A 19417-nucleotide genomic window follows, 5' to 3' on the forward strand; every position below is an offset into this window, starting at 1 on the left:
GCTAAGTGCACAAGCAGACGCTTCTTTGCACTGCAGTAGAAGTGACAACTTCATTGATTGGGCTGCCACCTCTGAAGTCGCAGAGAGAACACGCCAGTTTGAAGGAGATCATCGTACCCTCATGATCAGCTAGCAAACTCCACACAGCATTAAGTGTGATGGTTTCTCTTTTCTAGCTGGTCCCAACTGATCTCGACTCAGCCCAATTCTAACATCTGCATCTATGCTATACAAGAACAAAACCAAAGCAGTAAGATATCGCGAACCAAGAAGTATATCCCGAGATCCGAGACCTTTTATGCGGCAATAGTTCAGAATCACAAATCCCCATCGCAATGCGTACACTCATATCATCGTATTTGCATCCACTCAGTCCGTATGGCGGATAACGAAGGCCGCCGGTTTTTTCGTTGAGAACGCAAGCGTCACGTCACATGGCCGAGAACGTAGGTAATGCATTCTTAAGTCGTGTAAGAAGATGCAAAGATATGTTGCCATGCGGTTGCGCGATATGTCCTACAGCTGGCATCATATCCCACGGATAACGTGCTGCGAAGCACAAGAGTTCGACGGCCAGATGAAAGGGCAAAACTTGACTCTTATTGTTCTTCGTCAAGACCCTGAACATCCATCGTGCCAATTTTCGACTTTCGCCCACCTTATATAGGATCGACTTTGAGAAGGACAGTCTTAGCCACGCACTGGCCGTGAATTGCTAAATCACAGTTGTTCCTGTAATGCTCTTGGTCGCTGTCTCGTCCTGGGCGAGCTGGATTGTCACCCTCGTTTGGCAAGGGTTCGTCGTATTCGAAATGTCCTCAGACCTTGAATATGTTTGGTTTCAGACTCATGATATGTGAGACCTTAGGCCTTGGTTATTCCCAGTGCCCGACTCGTGGATATGGGTATTGTTCTTTTGAGCCAATCGTCGAGGATAACGAACCCTCTCCGAAGCTCGTTCCACCGTCTTCTTGCCCAATCTTCCACTCTGCGTTCTTTGTACCCCTTCCATCGGGCCCATAGGATGAAGGCGAGCACCAAACCTGCATCCAAGATCAATTGCCTCGCCAGAACCCAGGTCAACCATTTTGCCCAGGTAGAGACTCTGTAGAATATTCTCCGTCGTCTTGAGGTTAGAGATGGAGAAAGGGACTGGGACGAAAGTAAATGGTTCGCTGATAATTGCTCACGCAATGCGGCAACTTCGGTCGATAGATGCCTCAGATGTTGCTCGATGCTTTTTCTCCATTCAAGCGCAGGGACAGGTGGTTCTTCTTCGGGTGTAGTAGGCCCTAGTAGCGCACCAGTTTCAGGATCAATCTCTTCACCTTCCACGACCCCATCACTGTCACGCTGCGACACCGGCGACAAGACTCGCAGGTGATTCGGGTCGGATTGTAAGCGGCCAATGGCCTGGCTTGGCCTACCTGATCTACTACTCTGACTCGGAGGTATACTGGCAAAGCTTTGGGTCTGCTTAAGTCCAGCCCTTTCCAGCCGTCGCGTAGGCGAGTCAGCATCCTCGTCCTCGGAACTCCCAGTCTGGCTCTTTATCTGATTCCAGACGAATTCAAGTTCGGCCACGAGCTCACGTGCCTCCTGCGTTCCACTTGCATATTCCTTCATCGTCTCGATCAATGTGCTGATATAACGTCTCTTGGCTTCTGTCCTAGACATGCCTGCACAGCTGTGCCATGCATCCCATTTCTCGATCTCGGCCTCCGCTTCACGGATACGTAGGTCTCGGGAGGCATAGCGGTGGACGTTGTTCGACCGAGAGTTGTTGGGATCGGGCGATACAGTGGGTAACGTGGGGCGAGGAAGGATCGACTCGACATCGCCCTCCATGGACTGTTTGTAGAGTCCATAGAGCTGAAGGCGTGCTGAGGGAGGAGGCCTCGACGACCCTGTCCGTGGCAGCCGGCGGACGGTGGCTAGGGCGTGTACAAACACGCGATCTGGTGGGCCCAACTGTGAGATAGGGAAGATGAGAGGCAGGTGGATGGAAGCAGCATACCGACAGAGTCAGACATGACTTCAGCAGCACCGTGGACTGGATTCCTTGCTATGTCAGAGGTACAGGTGAGATATCCCCCGCAAGGGTGGGATGTGTGTTAAGAAGACAGTGTCATAGATGGGCTCGTGCCGGGGTGATATGCGGAGAGGCTGTGCAAGCGATAGATGATTGCGCCTATGGAGATGAAGAAGAGGAAATCGTCATCATGTGGGTAGGGAATTGTCTGGTAGCTGGAGAGTGTCGCTCTGATTTGCACTGGGCGGCAGTTGACAAGATGATGAGAGGTATGAAGCCTTTCCCCATGGTTGCGACATCGCTCATCCTCGGCTATATTTGCATTGCAGCGAAGCATATGCGCAGCGCGCGACGAAGGTACAATCACCACTGCTCATTATTTTTCATCTCATACTCTAGACTACCCGTCACTTGTCACGTCTTCCCCCCTCACTCTTGCTGTCCTTGTTGTTGTGAGAATCTGTCCGCGGCCCCAAGCCTCCTGTGGTCTCTCAGTGTCCACTGATCTCACTGCTCTCCTTCACTATGCCGCGCCGCGTGTCGCCCGAATGGTAATCGGCCTGTCGGTTCCTATTCTGGCCTGCAGGTACTTCACCACCATGAGAATACTTGCGCATGTCGCTGTATTGAAGAACTTCAAGCGCTTTGTCATGCGAGGCATGGAGATGCACCTGGGGGACGGCAGACTGCGCGAGGTGCCCTCTCTGCGCCGCATCAAATGCTTCTTTCCATCTAGTGGCGCATAGACACCATCTCATTCCATCTTTGACGCCTGCCTTTTCCAGATTGTTGCCTTTTGACTTTGTGAATTCAAGAAACTCTTGGTTGACGGTGGCTCCAACCGAGTGGTTTCCAGGGTCGTCGGGGCCGGTTCTACAATAGCCGTCCCTATAGTATCCGACAGGATAGTCTTTTGTGAGCGGTGCTAAAAGCCCTCCGGCCACTTGAGAGCAGTCAGTCGTAGCGGACGGTGGCATGAAACTGATTGCTCACCATTCTTGTTCTTGTTCTTCACCATCTCTTTGCTTGACGTCTGATTTGGTAAACCCATGTTGATTGAGAAGCCAAAATACACACAAGATCTTGTTGATAGTCCCACAAATAGCCTAACGATGCTAAGGTATACATATAAGGGCGAAACTGCAAACGTGAAGGATCCAGAGCTATGTATATCTTGGAAACGCAACCGAGAACTTGCATCTCAGCGAAAACCTCGACATGATTTGCCAGAAGAGCAGGAAGCCAAACCCGACAGCAGCAGCATCATAGCCGGTGGCCATGGTCATATTCATGTATGAATCATGGATCATGACGTTTACTCGTACCAGGGAGGGTGGAGAGTTGGATCATGGGGAGGAAGACCCTCAATGGATGGGGAAGCGACGTTATCTCGAACGAGACGCTCTCAACCAGAGCGTGAGTGTCAAGTCAGTAAGAACTGCAGGATATATCACACGCATATGATGATGAGCCATAGAGTCGGGTCAGAAGTGAACCATCCGAGCGCTCCAAAGTTGAAGTCGCAGAGGGAGCGGATACAATTTACTCCGTTCCGCTGCACAGATAAGATTAGATACTTAGATGTTGGTTCCTCCCTTCAGCCATCTCAAGATCTTCTCAAGTGACTGCGTAAGACAATGTGGTATATTCTCTCTCATCGTTGATAATTTGAACTACGAAGCCTCGAGCATGGTTGTATCGGCTGCTAGGAAACAATTTTAAGACAAAGGCCCGGGAGGACCTCTGGCAACGTGTGAAGCCGTATCAGGTGAGTTACTTCCCTACGCCTGGTACTACAAGCTTGAAGCGATCACGCCCCAGAGCAATCGCTCGCTACATTCTGAGGTATGCAACAACCTTGGTTCCGCGGAAACAGAACATCAGCAACACGTCTCTGTCGGTGTTGATCAACCAAAGCGATGCATCGGTCAAGTTCCCCAATTCGGGTGAATGGCTGCTGTTCGCGGGGAAGAAAATGAGTCTCCGGATTCGAGATGAGTTTCGATGATCAGACTTCGGTCTTCCTCCCATCCCACCCCTACTTATCCGTATCCGCAACGCAAATCTGCGTCCGAGGCTAGCAATCTTGATGGGTCCTCCCCCTCATTCAAGCTTCTGCACATGGAGCATTGCATATGCGTATATATGGAGGCGGCCGCAGTTAATGTGTCCTCGTCGGAAGGAGACATAGCTAGCATTCGATCACTTGTGCGATTTTCTTTCCGTGATCCTCGTTGCTCTGGCCATGCTCAAAGAGCATGTCACAATCCAGAATGAAGGATCTTTGGACCAGGAATTAGTCCTTCCGAGACCTGAGCATAATGAGCTGCAGAATGTTCCAATCCACGACCATCCACGCTCAGCGGCGGATCCCAGCTCATCGCAGGGAGAGATTGACTATCTCCACCTCACCTTCGAATCAGACATCCCTCTGACTCCGGCATTTCCAGCGGGTTTGCAACGTGATTATCCACCACCTCCAGATCTACGTCACTATGACAATCCATTTTCGTGGTCCAGAACGAGGAAGAACTGGATGACATGGCTTTCATGCTCGGCAAACATCGCAGCGGCCTATTCAGCGGGCTCTTATGCTGCGCCCGCTTTCCAGTTGACGGAGAAATGGGGCGTATCAGAAGTGGCATATAACGTCGGTATCACCATCTTCACCTGCGGATTTGGGTTTGCCCCGATGGTCCTGGCCCCCTTCTCAGAAATCAACGGAAGAAGACCGGTGTTTATCGCGACTGGTGCACTCTTTGTCAGTAAGTGTACTTTCTCGGCACTGTCACAGAGCAAGTCGCTAACCGAGGCCATAGTATGTCAGGTGTGCTGTGCTGTAACCGAATCCTATGGCGGCATGCTTGCTGCTCGCTTCTTTCTTGGCGTTGGAGGCTGTAAGTGAGATGTGCTACGCACTCGATGGTCCTGCCGTGCTGATAAATTCTAGCGACCTTTTCAACCATGGTCGGAGGCATCCTCGCGGACGTGTGGATCACGGCTGAGAGAAATACTCCTATGGTCCTCTTCACTGGAGCCACGCTACTTGGTACAGGCAAGTCTTAGCACAGCTCAGATGATTGTCCAGCCTTCGTCTCATTCTGACCATCTACAGGCCTTGGGCCACTGGTGAGTGGCTTTGTCGCCCAAAATCTGTCCTGGCGATGGGTGTTCTGGATCCAAGTCATGACAAGCGGCGCTCTAGTATCTCTTGTCATAATTTTCTTCAGAGAAACTCGGGGAACCATCATCCTAAGTCGAAAGGCCAGGATCCTCAATAAGTGGTACGAGGAGTTAGAACGGGCTGGTGCCACAGGTCTGGTACTTGACTGCGTCGGTCGAGACAAAGACCGCCGAACAACGCGCCGCATCAGATGGAGAGTCAAGGCCGATGAAGAACGGTCCTCCATAGGTCGCATGATCGCCACATCCCTGTATCGACCGATTCACATGCTCTTTACCGAACCTGTGGTATTCTTCTTCAGCTTGTGGGTCGGCTTCTCTTGGGCCATCCTCTACTTGCAATTCGGCTCCATCCCATTAGTGTACGAGGTCAACCATGGGTTCTCCCTAGAACAAACCGGCGCTGTATTCACTTCCATCTGTATCGGTGGCATTTTCTCGACGATTCTCTCCATCCATCAGGAAAACTACGCCGTCAAACGCAATCCTGTGAAATTCAACGGCTCCCCTGAAGGTCGACTTGCGTTCGCCTGTGTCGAGTCGGCTCTGATGCCTATTGGGATCTTCTGGTTCGGCTTCACATGCTACCCATCGATCCACTGGATAGTTCCGACGATAGGCATTATGATATCGACCATGGGCATATTCAGCATCTTTCTCGCCACATTCAACTATACTGCGGACGTCTACCAGATTTACGCCAGCTCGGCTCTCGCCGCTTCGGGGCTATGTCGAAACCTCCTGGGCGGCTCATTCCCCCTCGTTACGAAACAAATGTTTCTCAACCTGGGGTTTCAGGGAGCCAGCGGTTTGCTAGGTGGCATCGCTGCTTTGTTGACGCTTGTGCCCTGGGTTCTCTACTTCAACGGGCCGAAGATCAGGGCAAGGAGTAGAATTGCAAGTGCCTTCACGTGACCATGTCTTACGCTGACCATGTACATATACATGTATCGAATGAATACTTAAAACCTGAGGAATGACCTTAACCCAATAGTATTGAAGCAGGGTGACCTCTACTTTATGCCAGAGCTCCTTTTGAATCGAGCGAGTCTCGACGCTCGGGGGGGAAAAAGATGCTGCGATGAATTACGAATACAAAGTACAACTACATGGTTTGCATTCTGCTACGTAGACAGATTCAACGCGGTGGCTCCGGGCAGGCCAAGGGAAACCCCCATATTGCACCTCCTCTAGCTGTGGCCCGCTATACCCGTCCCGATAAATGCACAGGTAGGGAACCCCCTTTGGGCACCAAAAGAAGCGCCATTCCATGATGTCTCCATTTTCTTTGCCCCCATGAAATACACATACATGTCATCCGTCCCTGGACTTCAATGGCTTCAAAGTTTGGATTCTCATACCACAGTAGAGTGGCTCTGCTATATGACCTTTCAACATTCGCACCAGCAGAACGAGTCAATATCTCGCTCTAGCCCGATTAGAGATTGCAGATGCGAGAAGATCCCAATGTTGTCCCTGGGTCTGGTTTTACTTCGCCTGCTCCGGCAGATACGCACCACCTGCAATGACAAGATTCATGTTTGTGAATTTGACATTGTACACGGGGCTGTGCTTTGTCAAGAAAGCGCTGATTTGGTCGCTGGTGACAACGGCGTCTTTGCCTCGTTTCTTGTGCACGCCCGCGCCAACTACTCCGGGGGCTCCAGTGGCCGTGCCAGAAGCAAGAGCGAGGTTCGACGCTGGCGTTGTACTTGTGCCGGCACCGCCGGCACCGCCTCCTGCACCATCGACCTTGGCTCCCGGACCAGCAGCACCGTCGGGCTTCGCCGCAGTTGCTGCAGCCTCTTTCGCAGGGCCGGTGACGTCCCATGTGCGCACTGTGCAGTCAGCACCGCCGGACACCAATACCGTCGACTCGGCGCTCCAGCTCAGACTCCAGATGCCACCCTTGCCGTGTCCGCGCATCTTCTTGAGCAGTCTCCCCGGACCCAGGTCCCAGAGCAGAATCACACCCGTGTCGTCGGCGCTAGCTAGAATCTTGCCATTGCGCGAGCACGACAGAGCCGTGATGGTCGACGTGTGGCCGGTGAACATCCGTACTGGATTGCCGTTGTTGAGCGCCCACATGCGGACCGTCTTGTCACACGACGCAGTAAACACGTAGCTGCTGTTCGGGTGCCAGGTTACAACGTCAACGTCATCATCATGCCCTGCGAGGAGCCGGACATTGCGAATATGGTCGGTCATCCAGATCCGTGCTGTCTTGTCGTGGCCTGCACTTGCAAAATAGTGTCCGAATGGACCCCAAGTCACGCTCCAAACGGGCCCCACGTGTCCCCTGTATACGACGACACAGGCAAAGGCGTCCAGGCTCCAAAGACGGATGCTGCCATCTGCGCTGGATGAAAGAAGCCACTTGGCATCGGTAGGGCCAGAATCTGCGCTCGGCTTCCAGCTTGAAGGTGAAAAGGACACGGCGTACACGGGCCCTGAGTGGCCGATGAGGCGCTGAGAATTCTGAGGTTGGCCGTTGACAGGTTGTCCCAGCGGACTACCGTCCATGGTCCAGACACGGATATAGCTCTCCTGGAACCCTGCTGCAACGAGATTGTGGTCACCACTGAAGTCGAGGCAGCACACGCTATCGTGGGTGTTGTGGAAGGTGTACATCACGACGCTGACAGCGGGCCCTACGCCGCCCGTGCGGGATTCGATCTTGACCCGGTCTCTATTTTCGCGAATCTTTTGAACTTCGAGAGCGACATCACGGGCTGTGGAGGGTGGGAAGGGGATCTCAGCGCGTGTCGGCCCTTCGTCTTCATCTTCCTGTTTGATGTTGAGCTGCTCATGAACCTGAACCAGCGATGGCTGGTCAGGAAGAGGAGGTGCCGCAAGATCTAAGTCCATTAAATCGCCTCGAACATCTTCTTCGACTTCTTTATCCAAGGGTAATTTGCCCAATTTAAGCGTCGCGAGGTTATTACCAACAGTCGGGTCAGTGGATGATACAGCGTTTCCGGGGCGGTGGCCTGGAATGCCTTCATCTTCAGCCGGCATATCTTGGCCATCGATCCCACGTTGGATAATAGATGCGAAGCTATAGCGATCATCGGCAGTACGCTCGACTTGTCGAAGATCTAGATTTTTTTCAACAATATCAATGAAAATTTTGAACCCTGGTTGAGGAAGGCTTTCGAGGAATTGCATAAAGTAGATGAAGGCGGAGTTGCTGAGTGAGAGGCGGTATTTGTTGTCGCGATAGAGTTTTGCGGTCTTGTCTTCGCTGTGTTCAGGAAGGGTGATTTTCTCGATGCTACGGAGATCGTACTCGTGTTCCTTCCGGAAATCCTCGGAGAATTTTTGAAACAGCATTTTTGCATCCTTAGTGTAAAATTGTTTCACCAGGCTGAGGTACGAATAGACGAACATGGGCCAGAGAAGGCGCTTCACCTCGGGTTTATAGATATCGAGAGCGTCGTCAGTCCAAGCTCGTAGGCGCGCAAACATCTCATAGTAACGGGGTGGACCCTTTGGGGCGGGACTGATATCGCCGTCCTTGGGAATCTCTTGGTTTGATGATTCAGCTCGTAGTGTGGCTTCTGTTCTGTGGTAGCCTTTCTTGGCCAAGTAATCAATCACCTGTAAGACAGTCAGTCACGTCGTCCTCTTCCAATCTGCGGGCAATGCATGCTATCATATTGCCACATCAACCATCCAAGGCCCATTTTGGAATCTGCTGATGATGCTGTAAGAGCCAAACCGCAGAGCGCGAAAGACATGCAGTTCTTGTTCAACCTCATCACCAACAGCCATGGATACCCAAGTGCTGTCAGACCAAATGGAAGAATCAAGGGGCTCAAGGGGCTGGGATGCTCTCGGCTTCCCCGCTACGAGAGACAAACAAGCAAACAGGTAAACAGACCAGAAAGGGCCATGCTTACAATCTGGTTAAGATTTTGTTGACTCATTCCACCGCCTCCACCTCCCGATGGTGCAGGCGCAGCAGCAGGTGCACCGGTAGCTGAGGTGTTCGCAGCTCCATTTACCAGGGGTGCAGAAGTCGGCGTCGCCAAAGGCCCATTTGGCCCTGTACTCGCGCTTCGCGGCGCCGGGCTGGGCGCGGTCTGCCCGGACATTGTCGCAGCGCTCTCATGCACCAGCTGAAGGGAGTATTCGCTATCAGGGTATCATTAGGAGAGATCGAAGGTTATCAAGACGCGAAAAACGATGCGATGAGGGCTGTGATGATGTCTCTAAGATGAGAGTCAGTCCAAGCACGGCACATCCTTACCTGCCAAGTCTGATATGTTCTACGCAGCGCTAATCTTCTTTAGGCCAAGCTCGTCGGTCAACCTTCCTCATTCACAACGATTGTTCCAGCGATCAAGTTGGATTCACACATGCGACGTGGAATGCTTCCAACCGTACAAGTATTGTTTGTTCGCATGGAATGGCATGAATATGGACCTTGATGTTCCTGCTTCAGCTGAGGCCTCAAGCTTCAGCCCAGCAGATCGTATTGCGGAGTTGAACGAGATTGATAGGTCAATTTCGACATTACTATCTGCTGCCTCTGAAGCGATCGGCATTCTTTCTAACCAGCCGACTTCTGAGGCACAGGCGACAGCTCTTCAGAACCCAGAGGCAGCCCGCGCTGCTTTCACCACTGCTGCAGACACCTACTTTTCGACTCTATCATCGATTGAAGTCCGACTCCGCCGACAAGTGTACGCGTTGGAAGAGGCCAACCTCATACTACCAGGCGATGAAAGAGATAGCAGAAGAGGGCGAGCGTTCGGAGGCGACAGTAGCCTGACCAAAGTTGGAGGCGGTCCTCTAGACCCAAGTTGGTTGAATGCAAGAGCTAGCGATAAGGTAGGAGCTGGGATGAAACGGGAGCTCATAAGTCGAGCACGGGAATTCGTGGAGAGGGCAGATCGAGGTTTACAAGATCCAGTCACCAACAATGATACCACCCAGGATGCCGACAAAGAGATGGGATGAATCGCTCAAAGCCTGCAAATCTCTGCTTGGGTTTCAGACTCAAGTCTTGTCCCGGCTCAGAATTGTAACCTCAATGTCACCGAGTCATCTCATGGAGAACTCAGCATTTCAAAGTCGCAGCCACTACCACGTTCGTTGAACCTGGAGCAATCACCTAGTCTAAGGCTTTCCGCCGCGGAATGATGAACATCTGAACCGAACTCACTGTTTGGTCACGACAAGGCCTGAGGGTTCAGGGCCGCTCGACGATGCGATCAAAGGACCGCTCTCCACGCGGTGCTCTGCGGCATACGAGGGCGTTGCAACGTGAAGCACGCGCCCGAAAATAAACCACCAGAGAAGTTATTTATAGTAGTGCTGAGCTCGAGAGAGACGGCATTTCTGGAAAGGAAGCAGACACCATTTTAAGTCAAAACTTCATCACGAATTCAGAGACGTCAACCAAAGAGCTGAACTTGTCAATCTCGTGGCTTCTTCTCTCGTCCAATAAGTATCAGTCTAGGTATCTAGACCACTGTTTATAGCACTGTTCTTGCCATGGACGGAGATAGTTCTTGATAGTCAGAATCACGCGCGTTACGAACGAGATGAAGGCAAGGTATCACTCCAGGTTCCTACGTACCCAATGTTTGCGGGTATATGGGAAGTTCCTTGCTCTGATCCGGGATTGTTGTAAGTCACCTACCTATGTATTGTTAGTATTCCTGGTGTTATGGGACAGCAAACCGAGTGGCGAGGGTTAGGGTCATTATCACTCAAGCTGCCATTCCTTCAACTGGATCTCCTTGCGAATGGCCGCGCTCTCAAGACGTCTCTCAACTGCTGGCGAGCGTGTCAAGCGCACCCTGTCTTCATTCGCGCGGACTTGCATTGAAAAAGGCTCCCTCTACGAAGGCATGACAGCTTGAGTGATAATGACCCTAACCCTCGCCACTCGGTTTGCTGTCCCATAACACCAGGAATACTAACAATACATAGGTAGGTGACTTACAACAATCCCAGAATGCCGCATCTCTACCCAAAACACCCATTTGAAGAAGCCCGACTGCCTATCCTGGCTGCTATGGTGTCTTATCTGTCGAGTGATCCCAGGCATATACTGATCATCATGAAATGCCCTTCACAGATTCAAGCATGCATGGGGCTTTATCTCTACTTCAATCCTCATCATCGCTATCCACCACACGTCGTGTTCTGCTCGGCCTCGATATTGATAGTTTCCCCTTCCGTGCCGGTGATATGGCTAGGGCGGCAGGAGCAGTTATGGGCTTGCTCGTGTCAAAAAGAGATGTAAGTTCGGGCAGCTCTTCTTCACCTGTGGTGTCGAAGCCAACACTTTCCTGTGAGATCCAGAATGGCTTTAGGGCGACGGGTGACGGTTCTGGAGGAGATATATCCCGGTCGCTTGATTCCGCCCCGGCGCCAAACTGAGCCAGGCTTCCGTCGTCAATGAAGCTGTCCTCGTCATCATAGTCGCCGATTGAGCCATGAGTTGCCGAAGAGCGTACAGGTGAAGAATGCCGTGGACGTTCGGTCGACTGACGCTGAGCCTTTCGAGGGTTTACAGCCTTTCTCGCAGCAGGCTTCGGTGTTTCATTCTCATCTTCCAGCCTCTCATCTTCCCATGGTCGCTCCCAGTCTCGAAGGGGATCGTGCATGGCTTTGAAAGCTTTCACGAGCGTCTTGGTTGCTCTCGAATGCTTGACGGCTGTGGTCCTGCTCAGGCGCTGCTGTTGCTTGGGAAACGCATCGAATCTCACGTGCTGAATGTACTGGTCCTCGGTGCCTGTCAATTTGACGTATCTCTCATCCAGCTGTTCCTCTTCTGAGGCCGTCAATAGCACTGTCTCGAGAGACGGCAAGGGGGCCATGCGCCTATCCGTCAGGGACTCTACTATCCTCGCTTTCGCCCTTTCCTGCTTCTTCCCTTTCTTTCCCTTGCCTAGGAACGTGAACCCAGTTTCGACTCCATCCGGCATATGAAATTTCTTCGGTGGCTTTTTAGGGTTCTTCGCCCTTCTTCTCTTCGGCTCAAGGGAGCCGTCTTGTGTGTTTTCGATCGGGATCTCCACAACACGCTTATCAACAGACGGTACGATCTCTCTGGGTATAATTCGTGGTGATAGATCTTCGTGATACTGGAACTCTCTGCCACTCTCGATCTTTTCCTGCATCTTCTGGTAATTGTCCTTGGCCTGATAGTAATCGCTCTCTTCCTTCCCACGCATCAGCAATAGTACGATATTGCCCGCCCTTTTCCTGCCCGTCCGACCCATCCGCTGTAACATCCTGATGGGTGACTTGGAGCAATCGTAACAGACAATGAGATCGACTTCTCCAATATCTAGGCCTTCTTCGCCGATAGACGTGGCGACAATGGTGTTGTAGGTGCCTGCCTTGAACTTCTTGATGATGTCAAGCTGGGTTTTCTGGCCCATGCCCTCGGAACCTTTCGTGCCAGATTGTCCAACAAAGACGTGGGCTCGGATCATCGGCCCGTGTCTGTTCAAGACGCGAGTAATCTCTTCGGCGCTGTCGCGATAGTGGGCGAAGATCATTATACGCGTGTTGGCTGGTTGAGAGGTGTTTCCCCTGCCCTCCCCGGCATCCATGAAGTGGTTTAAAACCACCTCCTTCAGGTATGAAAGCTTCGGATGGCCAATGAAGTTGGGATCGTTGATCCAGATTTGCAGGCGAGACATCATCTTCTTGAAGTTCTCGTCTTCGGTGATTTGCTTTACATATTTTCCATTTCCAGCCTCACCGCTGGCGAAGAGCTTCATCTTGTGGTAGAAGGGTCCAAGACCATGGTATTTGAGGAGTTCCAAACTATGCGCCAAGCTCATTACCACTGCGAAGATTGCGTGAACCATATTCTTGATGCCTGGAGATGCTCTTCTTCCGGGCTCAGAGGCGGCCCACTTATTCTGCGCAAGTCTGAGACCATAGAGCGTGATCTTTTCTGGGTCCTTGCCCCAGTACGCGTTCTGGCCGTTCAACTTGTTCATGAGAGGTTGGACGGCTGATGAAAATAGCTCGAGACACATGCTCATCTCGTCGGAATTGTCAAACAGTTGAGTCTCGACATTTCTGTCGTGCACAAAGTCACGAATATCAAGAGACTCTTCGGTCCTGATCTCGGTTCTAGCGATTCCAAGACCATCAATTACTTTCTGTACTGCCTCCACGCTGGCGCCCGGGGTGGCTGTCAGGGCCAACACACGAAAGCTCGTGTTGAACCTCCGCAGAAATTTCACCACTTCGACATAGGCATAGTTTCCGGTGGCTTTATGCGCTTCGTCCACCACGATAAGAACAATCTTCTTCGGATCGGCCATGCCGTTCTGCAAATCATTGAGCAAAGTTTGAGGGGTCATGAAAAAGACCCGTTTCGCCTGCCATTCTTCTGCTCGAATGCCCGGCGAAACCTCTCCCGTCAGCATTGTGGTTTTTGAGCGAGGGATGCCCGCTATGTTGAAACAAGCGTCGATTTGTTGGGATACCAGAGGCTTTGTTGGTGCGACAAAGACTATCTGCGCGTCTTTGGTCCACCTAAACCAATTCAGCATGACGGTAGCGGCTATGAACGTCTTGCCCAAGCCGGTTGGAAGAGCAACAAGTAGGTTGTGGAAGAGACCTTTGTGCACGATGTTGTACTGATAATCTCTGATCCTGCCTAGATTTGTTGGGTACACCCATGTTGTCATGGCTTCGCGGTCAATGCTGTGATGCGTGGGCGTCTCGTTTCGGTTGATCAGTGGCCAGTTATGTGTTTTGGCCTGTGATTGGGTCCGAGGAGGATCCTGTTGCGTTATATGCATTCCATGAAGAGTAGTCTGGCGAAAAGATGTGCTTCGTTGAATCGGACATCTTCCTGTAGAGGTATTGTGTGAATTGCCGCTGGCAGGAAGAACAGGCTGAGCAGCCTCCACAGCTTCAAGAGCGGCCAACAAAGCGGCCTCGTCCTCATCCTCAACTTCAAACTCACCAGCAGCGGGCTCGGGGACGGCGCTATCACCAGTGCAGGTTGTGGACCGAGCAGGAAGCCTTGCCGGTGAAGGGCTGGGACTGTTGCGAGGTTTCATCCAGCGAGCACCTCTGATTCTCGAGGGACTCGACCATTGCTGTGTCAACTGCGTTACGAAAGTGTCGGGCAGTCGTTCTGCTTCTGGATAATGAGTGCGATCTTCGTATTTGGATTTTCGATTCTCATTCTCCTCTTTTTCGTCGTCGACTTCCCCATATGATGGCAGATCATACTCGTCGTCATCTGTATGGCTGGATCGCCGTCTCCTCCGTTGACGTTTGCGTGCGCGCGGATTGTCATCATCTGTCTGCGAGCTCGGGACCAGTACATTGTCATCAGCAGAGGAACTCATCTTGCTGGCACGGATAGAATTGATTAAGTCGACGAGTCGCCTAGTGTGGCTTCAAATGAGACGCGTCCTGCATGACGCGCGATCACGTGGGGATATTTTGCTTCTGGTGTCGCGGCGAACGGTAATATATTACTCCGGACGCCGTATAGCGGACCATTGTGCACCGGGCTACCCCCTGTGCAATGCCTATAGCTCAGAGTTATGCCGCAATGCTTCATTGAGTTCTTTGGCCTACTGACCTCAAATATGGAGGTATGATGCCCTTCCCACTCCTAGCTGCTGCTCGTGAGGTACAGCACAAATTCGTCCCATGACGGCCTTGGTAGGGAGTCAACATTTTACCGCCGAAATAGTATCCAGCATGCCCTATTAATCTCCGACATTCTGGGCAGACTACGGATTATCAATAGTCATTGGTAAGGGGCCAAGGCTGGTATACCTGCTGGTCAAGTCGGAACTTGAAAGCGAAGAAATCGTTCCACCATGACAGCTTCCCCACGCGACAGAAGATCGGCCTTTGAGAGATACAAACCACTGTCACGTTGGCGCCACACTTTTTCCTTTCCCTAGGGGGGCGGTCGGCTCATTCCGGCGCGACAGATGGTGCTTGTTTTGTTGACCGCGTTACTGAAGATGGATTTTCTCATACCTAGTACCCGACAGGACACTTCTGCTGAAAGATTCAGTGATGGCGTTGGGCATTTGGGCGATTCGAGGGACCAGTGGCTGCCTGTTAGCAACTTCTTCTGAGCTCCTCCTACCATTCTACGGATACCTTCGTTTTACTAAGATTGGCGGCAGGGGGAATGAAACCTCAGCGCCGGATCGGCCCATTGAAAATCAAGCTCAGGTCCGGACAGGGGTAACGCAATACAAGCGACTTCATTTCCAGGCTAAGCAAAGGCTCTGACACGCCAACACCTTGTACAACCAAGAAAATGCGCTTTCTAGAGGGTCGAGACGACCAACCGGGATTTGCTCCATCACACCTCAGTCTACAAGCCACCTATAACAGCCCTGGGCCCTGGACCTTGTGGTGCGGAAATCCTGGGGAGATTTGACTATCCGTACTTCCTCATGTTGCATGGCTATATTTACCTAGCAGACGCGCCTTGACCTTTCCGTGAGTCTGTCAGTCCTTCAGCCTTCCACTTCAATACCGTGCAGGACACCTTCGACCCCCTTTGTTTTTGAGTCTTTGTGACTACCACGTTCGCTACCTCTGCTTCACTTGCCTTTGTTCATCCAAGAGCCAGCTACAACACTTCCTACACAGCCCCAAGCGTCTCCAACCTGCTACGAACAAGATGCGTTTCTTCGCTCTTGCCTCTTTCGGTCTTGTTGCCGTTGTCGCCGCGCAAAATGCTACAAATGTGACACAGACTGGAACAAGCCTCTCCAGCTCCGCATCTTCGACCCCGTCTCTGTCCGCTCAGGTGGTGTGTCTGCAACAATGTAAGCATCATGCCTCCGCCACCACAGCGGAATAGTGGTTGAGCTGACCGATCAAACAGGTGGTTCTGCCGATGTCTGCTGCCAGGCGAAATGTGTCAACGTACCTTGCCCCAGCCAAAGCCAGGCCAACGCAACAACTGAATGCGAAGCCAAATGCCCGCAGGGAAACGGTACCGCATCTGAGACAGATGCATACGCCCAGTGCCAGGCCTCATGTGTCAGCTCATACTTCCTCTCGTCTACCGCTGCACCGACAGCCTCCAGCTCGGGGAGTGCTGCTTCGGCAACATTTGGAGGAAGTGCTGCCAGTACGACGGACTCAGGGTCCAGTAAGTCCACAACGCAAAGGCACTCACTGCTGTGACTAATACATTTCTTCTCAGGCGGCAGCTCGGCATCAAACACAGCTTCCTCGGCATCGGCGACCTCGACTTCTTCGGACAACGGCGCCAGTGACATTCGAGTCGGTACCATCGGTCTTGGGTTCTTGGGATTGCTGGTGGCTGGCCTTGCGTTGTGAATGATCATTGACGGCCACGACATGATACCCACCCGCTCGCATTAAAGATTTTCAGTTCTTTCCGGCCATTGCCGTTTTTGCTTTGTTTTGAAGCTGGCTGTTTGCAGGCGTACAGTATTGACAAAATGTCGCGGGCAGTCTTCGAAACTTAGCACATAAAAATAAGAAATCATGTGTCCTTCGAATATGTTCAGAACGTAATCTCCTGTTTGCACGAGAGAGTAGTGATAAATCATGACATATTTGCAAGCCTGGGTCACGAGGTTCCGAGGGATTGCGATGGCCCAGACACAGAACCGTGCAGGTGTGCATGCATCAAGTAGATCTAGCCATCTGCTTGGGGACTACTTGTCGCCTCAGGTTGAAAAAATGAATGGATTGGCGTGTAGGAAACGACAACTGCCCAAGCAAACACTGCTTATTGTTCAGCACTTAATGTTAAATATCGAGGCCCCAAACGGAAGGTGCGGCGCCCCCGCAATAGGGGCTATGGCTAGTGAGGCTCCCATCTAGGTAAATACGTTAGTGTACTTTTCCATCCTTTAGAACGTCATCGCGGCGCCTTGGCTGCTTGGCTGCTCAGGCTTATGCCGCTGCGGACCTCGTTAAACGAAAGCATGGTGCATGGCGACGCGAGCGTGCCTCATCCTGCTTCGGCATTCGACGATGCTGTTCTTGGATCTGTTCTGTCATTCCGCATACTGTCACGATAGAGTGACTTTTATTCTCCTGAGACGAATAGACAGTGGCAGTTAGGCATGTTGGATTCTTCGCTTTCTGAAACCTGCTACAATACTCTGACGGAGAGTCTTCCATCGAAGTCGCAGTCCCGGTTTTGTATCTTGATCGTCGTCTGATTGACCCGACGGTGTCTGAACGACAAATCCTCTCTTCTACCTTCTCTCCTTGGAGACTTGCGATCATCGATGCCGGAATACAGCACCTCGATCCTTTCCGGCGGAAACTGAAGATCCGCGGGCTCGACACAACCCAGAATGTCGAGCATGGAGAAACCCTTCTACGGTAGCAATATAGATCCTCGTCAACGATTTCGCCAGCCTCTAATCGATCATTGCACCAACAAGTGGCGAGACGAACCACCTCATCGATACGAAGTATCCCCCGACCGTGCAACTCCCGCTGGAGATTTTGTGGACTGCCTAGAAGACTTGTGGGAAAACACCAAGGCCGTTGTCAGGGCCCCCAAATTTCGCAGACTGTTGGCCGTGGTGATTTTGGCTTTCGTGGTCACAGCCGTCGTTTGTCTCAAGGTCTGGCCGTTTGTCGACGAGGAAAGAACAATTTTGGCTTCGGTGAGCAAGAGCGGGACTTCAGCCTCGGGGGGGCTATTTGGAATAAACCTACGACCTCATTTCCCCGGTATGATCCAGGTGCAGACGCTAGATCCCCTTCTCCTCCCACGACTGCCCCGTGACGCGTCTCCAGAAGCTGGAAATAAAACGAGATTGATGTTTGTTGGAGATATCCATGGGTGCAAAGACGAGTTGCAAGCTTTGCTGGACAAGGCGCACTTCGATCCGGTCACCGACCATTTGATCGCCTTGGGGGATATCGTTTCCAAGGGTCCCGATTCACGGGGGGTCATCGACCTTTTGCGTGGTTATAATGCCTCGTGCGTGCGTGGAAACCACGAAGATCGGCTTCTGTTGCTTGTGGAGGATTTGAAGAGCACGTCTTTGAACTCAAAGAAGAATCTCAATTTCGCAAAGGATCTTGCTTCCCAGGCTGCTGTGAGTAGGGACGATTCCCTGAAGGAGCTCGCCATGTCGCTAGATTCGGCACAAATCCAGTGGCTCGCATCTTGTCCAGTCATCCTTCGAGTTGGAAACATCACTGCTTTCCCCGGGGAGACTGTTGCCGTCCATGGAGGTCTTGTATTAGGCGTCCCTCTAGAACAGCAAGACCCGGTTTCGGTTATGAACATGCGAACCATGGATATGCGAACTCACGTCCCTTCAGAGAAACATGAGCAGAAGGGAGGCCATGCAAAAGCTTGGTACAAATTATGGAACAAACATCAACAGTTGCTTCCTACACGGCAAGGTTGGGACCGCCTCAAGAGCCTTGGGAAAAAGAAATCTGCGGAGAAGCAAATGACAGTCATCTACGGTCATGATTCTAAGACGGGCTTGAAATTACGAAAATACACGAAAGGGCTTGACTCTGGATGTGTCGTCGGTGGACAACTCACAGCATTGGTAGTAAATGGCCACGGCAAACAGAAAATTGTGCAAGTCGATTGTAAAGGCAACAGGTAAACAATACTATCATGGCAAGAACAGGAGACATGGCAAATGATGGGACGTTGGGCTACCTGTCGATCGGTCGGACAGATGATGGTGTGAATATTGAATTATTCTCGAATAACAGCGATGATCAGCATAGCGAAGGGCGTTTAGGCTGGATACCAACACCCACCGGCCATTACCGATCGCGGAATTGATGGTTGCTTCTCCTACGCATTTACTGTTCCTGGGTGTGGATTCTTGAAGTAGACTTTAATCAAAGCTTCAAGTGAGTCCTCGGTGAAGAGGATTTGCTCACTTACAAGAATGCGGTCCGAATTTATATGTGGCAGACCATTCCGTGTTTGAGGGGGTGATCACTTCAACTCCAATCCCAAAGAATCTAATACCTGTACAGCTTTACTGATTTGACTGAGCGCAAAGAGCGGCAATAGGCACTGGAATGTGGACTATGGTCCGTGTCTGGAAACACTCCTATTAACCCTCTCGATATTCATTCTGCCGGAAACGGATGGCGGTGACTCTGTGTTATTGGCCGCTTTCGACTTTTCCCATTGAGAAAAGTTCTTTGTCGGGCATGGATGAGTTCAATCACGAATCTATACGAAACCCTGCG

The 19417-nt window shown here is 51.6% G+C and overlaps 8 protein-coding genes across 8 annotated transcripts; 4 read left to right on the forward strand and 4 right to left on the reverse strand.

Annotated features, from left to right (window-relative positions):
* Nucleotides 1–864: 864 nt before the first annotated feature.
* On the reverse strand, nucleotides 865–2033 carry PV08_02457 (uncharacterized protein; the record flags this gene model as incomplete). The annotated part of the gene is made up of 2 exons (XM_016376815.1): nucleotides 865–1958; nucleotides 2018–2033. 2 exons carry the CDS (start codon nucleotides 2031–2033, stop codon nucleotides 865–867), a joined length of 1110 nt encoding a protein of 369 aa, XP_016238385.1.
* A 490-nt stretch (nucleotides 2034–2523) lies between these two features.
* PV08_02458 (uncharacterized protein) lies at nucleotides 2524–3083 on the reverse strand (the record flags this gene model as incomplete). Its single annotated transcript, XM_016376816.1, has 2 exons — nucleotides 2524–2975; nucleotides 3026–3083. The coding sequence occupies 2 exons, from the start codon at nucleotides 3081–3083 to the stop codon at nucleotides 2524–2526; spliced, it is 510 nt and encodes a 169-aa protein (XP_016238386.1).
* Nucleotides 3084–4277: 1194 nt separating this feature from the next.
* Nucleotides 4278–6130, forward strand: PV08_02459 (uncharacterized protein; the record flags this gene model as incomplete). The annotated part of the gene is made up of 4 exons (XM_016376817.1): nucleotides 4278–4797; nucleotides 4852–4929; nucleotides 4983–5081; nucleotides 5148–6130. 4 exons carry the CDS (start codon nucleotides 4278–4280, stop codon nucleotides 6128–6130), a joined length of 1680 nt encoding a protein of 559 aa, XP_016238387.1.
* Nucleotides 6131–6703: 573 nt separating this feature from the next.
* On the reverse strand, nucleotides 6704–9312 carry PV08_02460 (uncharacterized protein; the record flags this gene model as incomplete). Its single annotated transcript, XM_016376818.1, has 2 exons — nucleotides 6704–8815; nucleotides 9118–9312. 2 exons carry the CDS (start codon nucleotides 9310–9312, stop codon nucleotides 6704–6706), a joined length of 2307 nt encoding a protein of 768 aa, XP_016238388.1.
* Nucleotides 9313–9637: 325 nt separating this feature from the next.
* Nucleotides 9638–10180, forward strand: PV08_02461 (uncharacterized protein; the record flags this gene model as incomplete). The annotated part of the gene is made up of 1 exon (XM_016376819.1): nucleotides 9638–10180. One exon carries the CDS (start codon nucleotides 9638–9640, stop codon nucleotides 10178–10180), a length of 543 nt encoding a protein of 180 aa, XP_016238389.1.
* A 1157-nt stretch (nucleotides 10181–11337) lies between these two features.
* PV08_02462 (uncharacterized protein) lies at nucleotides 11338–14559 on the reverse strand (the record flags this gene model as incomplete). The annotated part of the gene is made up of 1 exon (XM_016376820.1): nucleotides 11338–14559. One exon carries the CDS (start codon nucleotides 14557–14559, stop codon nucleotides 11338–11340), a length of 3222 nt encoding a protein of 1073 aa, XP_016238390.1.
* Nucleotides 14560–15866: 1307 nt separating this feature from the next.
* PV08_02463 (uncharacterized protein) lies at nucleotides 15867–16534 on the forward strand (the record flags this gene model as incomplete). Its single annotated transcript, XM_016376821.1, has 3 exons — nucleotides 15867–16014; nucleotides 16074–16343; nucleotides 16398–16534. 3 exons carry the CDS (start codon nucleotides 15867–15869, stop codon nucleotides 16532–16534), a joined length of 555 nt encoding a protein of 184 aa, XP_016238391.1.
* Nucleotides 16535–17529: 995 nt separating this feature from the next.
* PV08_02464 (uncharacterized protein) lies at nucleotides 17530–18813 on the forward strand (the record flags this gene model as incomplete). The annotated part of the gene is made up of 1 exon (XM_016376822.1): nucleotides 17530–18813. One exon carries the CDS (start codon nucleotides 17530–17532, stop codon nucleotides 18811–18813), a length of 1284 nt encoding a protein of 427 aa, XP_016238392.1.
* Between the last annotated feature and the right edge of the window lie 604 nt (nucleotides 18814–19417).

This window comes from Exophiala spinifera, assembly GCF_000836115.1.
Source record: "Exophiala spinifera strain CBS 89968 unplaced genomic scaffold supercont1.2, whole genome shotgun sequence".
Lineage (NCBI taxonomy): Eukaryota > Fungi > Ascomycota > Eurotiomycetes > Chaetothyriales > Herpotrichiellaceae > Exophiala > Exophiala spinifera.